This window comes from Panthera leo, chromosome A3 (genome assembly GCF_018350215.1).
Source record: "Panthera leo isolate Ple1 chromosome A3, P.leo_Ple1_pat1.1, whole genome shotgun sequence".
NCBI lineage: Eukaryota > Metazoa > Chordata > Mammalia > Carnivora > Felidae > Panthera > Panthera leo.
In genome coordinates, this window is record NC_056681.1 from 26,605,536 (window position 1) to 26,611,211 (window position 5,676).

Sequence of the window (5,676 nt, forward strand, 5' to 3'; positions counted from 1 at the left end):
ACAGAGAGCTCTTTTTGTGCTAGGCACTCTCATCTCATATTCTATTTAATCATTACATCAATCCTTTGAGGACAGTATCATTCTCGTTTTAAAAATCAGGAAACTGGGGGCACCGGGGTGGCTCAGTCGGTTAAGCATCCGACTTTGGCTCAGGTCATGATCTCACAGTTCGTGGGTTTGAGCCCCACACCAGGCTCAGCGCTGACAGCTCAGAGCCTGGAGCCTGCTTTGGATTCTGTGTTTCCCTCTCTCTCTACCCCTACCCCTGCTCGTGCTCGCTCTCTCTCTCTCTTTCAAAAATAAACGTTAAAAAAAATTTTTTTTTTAAATCAGGAAACTGATTCAGTATGGGATGATATCAAGTTCTGAAGATGGATGGTGATGAGTGTTGCACAACAATGTGAATGTAATTGATGCCACTGAACTGTGTACTTTAAAAAAATTACAATGATAGGATCTCCTGAGCCCCTCATCCCCTCACATCCCCTCATCGGGTTCTCTGCTGTCAGTGCAAAGCCTGCTTCAGATCCTCTGTCCCCTTCTTTCTCTGCCCCTCTCCTGCTCGTTCTCTCTCAAAAAATAAACATTAAAAATTTTTTTTTAAAGTTACAATGATAAATGTGTACATACATGTGTATATATATGTATTTTTTTTAAACACACACACAAAGATTTTAAAAATGGCAATTGAAGTTTAAAAAACAGCTTGCCCAAAGTTATGAAATCAATCACAGTGTCAGATTCTAGCCCAGGTCCTTAGACCAAGGCTTAGTTTCTTCACCTGTAAAATGGACTTTTGTAAGGATTATATGGAATAGTGGATGGGCATATGGTTTATCAACTGAAATGTATCATGTGAGTAGAAATTTTTCTCTTAAAGTCAGGTCACATAGGTGGTTACTACAAACCTTTGATAGCTTTTGAATCAGAATGTCAGAGTAGGACACACCTTATAAAGAGACCAACTTATTCGGGGGTTGCAAATTTAAACACTTAGTGGGACCATGCACGTGACCTAAACAGTGAGGCTGCTCAAGAGTAACACAGGAGGGCACCGAGGATTGGTGAGCTGGGCCCCATATGGGGAACGCCCTTGACAGGGAATCTGGGCCCAAATTCTCAAGAGAAAATGAAAACCTAGAAGCTTTTAAATGTGAAATCTCCCAATTATGAAATGTTTTGGCAACCAACTCAAAAAATTTTAAGCCTGTGCCAGTCAAAACAAAACAAAACAAATTAAAAAAAAAACCCACCCCAAATCAAGTCCACATGAAGATGTGGCCCATGGACTGCGAAATTTATAGCATCTAACGTACCACGAGTAGAAAGTAAGGCCCGAAGATGTTAAGTGACTTGCCAGGGCACCCACACTCCCTTCTAAACCGGCTTAAGAATTCAGTTCCAACTTATGATTTGATTTTGTTTTTTAAGAACTGTTAGTAGCACTAAGCATATCCTCTGAATACAAAACCTCAGGATTTCAAACCGTGGGAGGCCTGTCAGTTTAATGCTCAGGCATAGGTGAGAAATCATGTTAGGAAGGCAGAGAAGGAAGCAATGAGGAGGACGGAGATGGAACTGAGAAGTCCTGGGTGTCCCCAACAGTGCCCCATTTGGGAAACACTAGTGTCAGCAAATGGTTCAGGGATCAAAGCAGGTTGGGGGGTGGTAGGTGGCTATCATTCGTCCGTGGCCAGATGGCCCTGCTCATTCTGGGTCCTTCCCACCTTCCTGCCAGTGCCCAGAGATCAAAACTCAACCTTCTCCAGCATTCTGTGACCTGTTTCTTTAATGCCAAGATCAAAGGAGAACTTTTGTCCAAGTTGTAAAAAAGAAACCAAGAGGCAACTTAATGTTGTCTCGGTCTCCTCTGTACTTCCTGAGAGGATTAAGGTGCTCCTTTAAAGGGACTCCTCAGAGAAACACATCGGAACCAGGGCCTGGGGTCGGCACCTTAACTCCAAGGACACAGCGGCTCCTGTGGAATCCAATCCATACCAGGTAGGGCAACTGGAGAGATCAAAGAGGCAGCACACCCAGTAGACAGCAGCTGGGAAAGACTACAGACACTATGATCATGGGGGGAAAAAAACACTTAAATTTGAGTATTCTGAAGTACAGAATTTTCAACCTGAAATTTTGAAACCATTAAGTCCAAACTTTAATCTCACGTATGACATTTGTGGAAACAAACCAAAAAAACGCCAAAGGGACTTGCCTCAGGCCACAGAGTGGATCCGTGTCAGTGCTGGGACTAAGCCCAGACTGCTGACTCGGGCTCCAGGGCTCTGTTCTCAATGCGCAGATACCAAGCCACACGCGAGGCCCGGACAAAACAGCAACTTTCCCACACATGGGACTGTTGGCAGAGTCCAGGCCTCCTGCAGTCCAGCCCTCTACCATCCAGATTTAGCCATTAAAAACAGTTCGTGTGCTTCTGACTGGAACTGCTGGGATGGGGGTAGTTGGCTACACTGCCTCCATCTGTCCAAATGAAGCTTGTGGTCATTCGGCCCATTCCCCTGTTTCTGGACTGGATCAAACCCAAATAACTTCAAAACACTGTGAACTGACCTAGCAATTCCACTCCTAGGTGTACACCCAAAAAACTGAAAATATGTGTTTGCACAAAAACATATATATGCACATAAATGTTCACTGCCACGTTCTTCACAACAGCCAAAAGTCCCAGCGTCCATCAACAGATGAAAGGATAAACAAAGTGTGGTCTATCCACACAGTGGAACATTATTCAGCCACAAAAAGGAATCAGATACTGATACATGCTACAACATGGATGATCTTTGAAAACATTATACTATGTTAAAAAAAAAAAGCGCCACATATTCTATGACTCCAGTTACAGGAATTGTCCAGAGTAGGCAAATCTTATACAGATAAAAAGCAGATTAGTGGTTGACAGGGACAGAGGAGTGGGAAGTGACTACAAAAGCATTTCTTTTTGGGGTGATGAAATGTTCTAGAAATCAATGGTAGTGAGGATTGCACAAGTTTGTGAATATATGGAAAACCACTAAACTGCCACTTCAAAAGGGTGAATTTAATGGTATATGAATTATATCCAATAAAGAAAGGAAAACGATAAAATCCAGATCGTATGAACCATGATACACATGAGAGAAGTACAGTTTTATTCTCCAACTGGAGGTCTCCACACTCCTGAGGTGCCTACAAATGTACTCAGTGGACATTTTCCAAATGCCACCAAAATATTTCCCAAAACATATTTCATATGCTCAGTAATTCCAGCAAGAATGAGATACAGGCCTGCCTCTCACCCAAGACCCAGGTAGAACAACTCAGTATCCTGTTACTTTATAAAGTCCTCTAAATCCAGGGTACTAGGAAAGCAGGAAACTGACAGAACTTCCATTTACATCAGCCATCCACTGCTATGGTGGGAGAAGTCTTGCCCTGCAGCTTTAGGAAACACCCACTGTGCAAACACAGACCTGAGAGGTGGCAGCCCAACCCCTGAGGAAGAAGAGCCATTCACCAAGAAAAGGGAGGGAGGGAAAATTCCATGAAACGTCTCTAGCAACTTGCACCCATAACCCTAACTTTCAAAACAAAAGGACAAACCCAAAACCCAGCCTGTTCCCATGGTCAATGAATCCACTAGCTTGGTTCCTCTTTAGTTGTATGACTTACCACAGAAACCCATATACCCCCAGAGCACATCCACACACCTCCATCCCCACTGGTTGTGAAACATTAATTATACAAGGGTGTGGGGACTGTTCTGACTTCCGTGTAATAAACGCTTGACACAGACCAAACTCAAGTCTATCTGTGACCCCACTCTGCCCTGTTACGCACGTCCCTCTGTAATACACTTGCTTCCACTCATTTTCACTATTGCATCAAACATAAAGTTTCTCATGTGCACCCTTTAAACTGGCCTCTGTGAGTCACTGTATACATTACAACTTCAGCTTAAAATCAGTTACTCTATACACCATGAAAGCACAGGACGATACTCCCAAGTGATGTGACAAACACCAAATCACTGACCGTGCTTTTCACCGAACTTAGAATAAAATCCCAACTCCTTTTCATGGTTTCCCTGCAGGCTGAAAACAAGCTGGCTCCCCAAATGGAATGTTCTGGAGGGGTGGGAAAGGGAAGCGCCCTAATAGAACAGTCTATTTCAAAATGCAGCCCACAGACTACAAACTGTAGACTACAATCCACTGCAATGATAGGCGTGCTTCTAGAAACACAGCTGCTCTTGCCTCTCCAGTTTCATTTTGCATCATTCTCTCCCACCCCCACCCCTCACCATGCTTCAGCCCCTCCAGCCTTCTGTGTTCCTCAAATATACCAAGCTCTTTCCCACGCTGGTCCTTTATGCTTGCCATTTTCTTTGTCTGGAACATTCTTTGCATTATGCTGGTTCCTTCTTGTCAGTCAGGTCTCAACTCACATCACCTCTGAAAAGACTTCTCTGACCATTTACTCCAAAGTGGTTGCATCACCCCATCGCCCCTAAACACTATCACTTTACCTTGCTGTCTCCACAGCATTTATCACAATCTGACCTTATGTCATTCATCTACCTGTTCACTGGTTCACTGCCTGTCTCCTCTCCTCGGACTAGAAAAGCTCCGCAAGGGTGGGGGATCTTGACCCTCGAATTCACAACTACATCCCTAGTTCCTGCCACAGAGCAGGCACTCATATATTTATTAAGTCAATGTGTGCCAGAAATACGTATTGCTAACTTATTACCTCTTTAAAAACCTCTGAACAGGGCAGGAACTTCCCCAGTGCAATGTGATAAATGCCACTTTATTGAACTTTTCCCCTCGGGCAAAGGAGGGTGTGACTTTTTCTGTTACATTCTTACACCATTCTTGTTTTGAACATAGTCCAGAGAAAAATCAGTTTCAACACACCACTTGTGGTTTAAACTGAAGTCTGAAACCATATAAATCAAGCAAGGCTATGAAATCTTTTACCTGACCTCTGAGGTTCTAAATAAGGAATCCCTCATTAAACAAAAAGGATGTTACCAATTGGTTAACAGGAGGGAAACTCATTGTCAGCCATTAACATACCATTGTTTGGAGAAAACCAACACCAAAGAATTTACACAAGAATCTTGTCTGTCTGTCTTTCTTTCTTTTTTTTCTTTTTTCTTTTTTTTTTTGCTGAAGTTAAATGTCAGCTCCTTTTTTTCTGTCTTCCTTTGCATTTACTCTCAGGATGAAATTATCTGCTGAGGAAGCAACATACAGGAAGACCTAGAAAATCGCTCTGGATGAAGTGACTTCAATTCTGGTTCTGGTCTCTTGACAAGGAGAATGTGAGCTGAGCTTCTGGAAGGAAGGTCAGTCTTTCATAGATCTACTTCCCGGGTTCTGTACTAGGAGCCAATAATGTTCTGACCCACATTCCAGGCACAGCTCTTTTACCTGCACTCTTATCCACACACAGGCTTCATCCTAACAAGCTCCATTCTAATGAACCCTCCACCTAAAGAGCTGTGTGGCCCTGCAGGGGCACCCAAGAGGGAGGCAGCAGACAAGGCTGGTAAGGTGTTTTTCACAACGCAGTTCACAGATCACCTGCATCATAATCACTGGAGTGCTTCTAAAAGTGCAGATTCCTGGGCGTCACCTAGACCTACTGAATTACAACTTTGGGAGTGGG

The 5,676-nt window shown here is 43.4% G+C and overlaps 1 protein-coding gene across 3 annotated transcripts in view; it reads right to left on the reverse strand.

The window, feature by feature from the left end:
• Window positions 1–5,676, reverse strand: part of TM9SF4 (transmembrane 9 superfamily member 4) — a 53,502-nt gene that overhangs the window by 46,958 nt on the left and 868 nt on the right. The window contains exon 1 of one of the 3 annotated variants that reach the window (XM_042931294.1): window positions 5,082–5,611. The exons of 1 other annotated variant lie outside the window; for it this stretch is intronic. In XM_042931294.1, coding sequence (XP_042787228.1) covers window positions 5,082–5,084 — 3 coding nt within the window. In that variant the 5' untranslated portion in view covers window positions 5,085–5,611. Of the gene's footprint in view, window positions 1–3,672; window positions 3,718–5,081; window positions 5,612–5,676 lie in introns of those variants that run through there. One more of the 3 variants, XM_042931295.1, reaches the window with a different exon arrangement.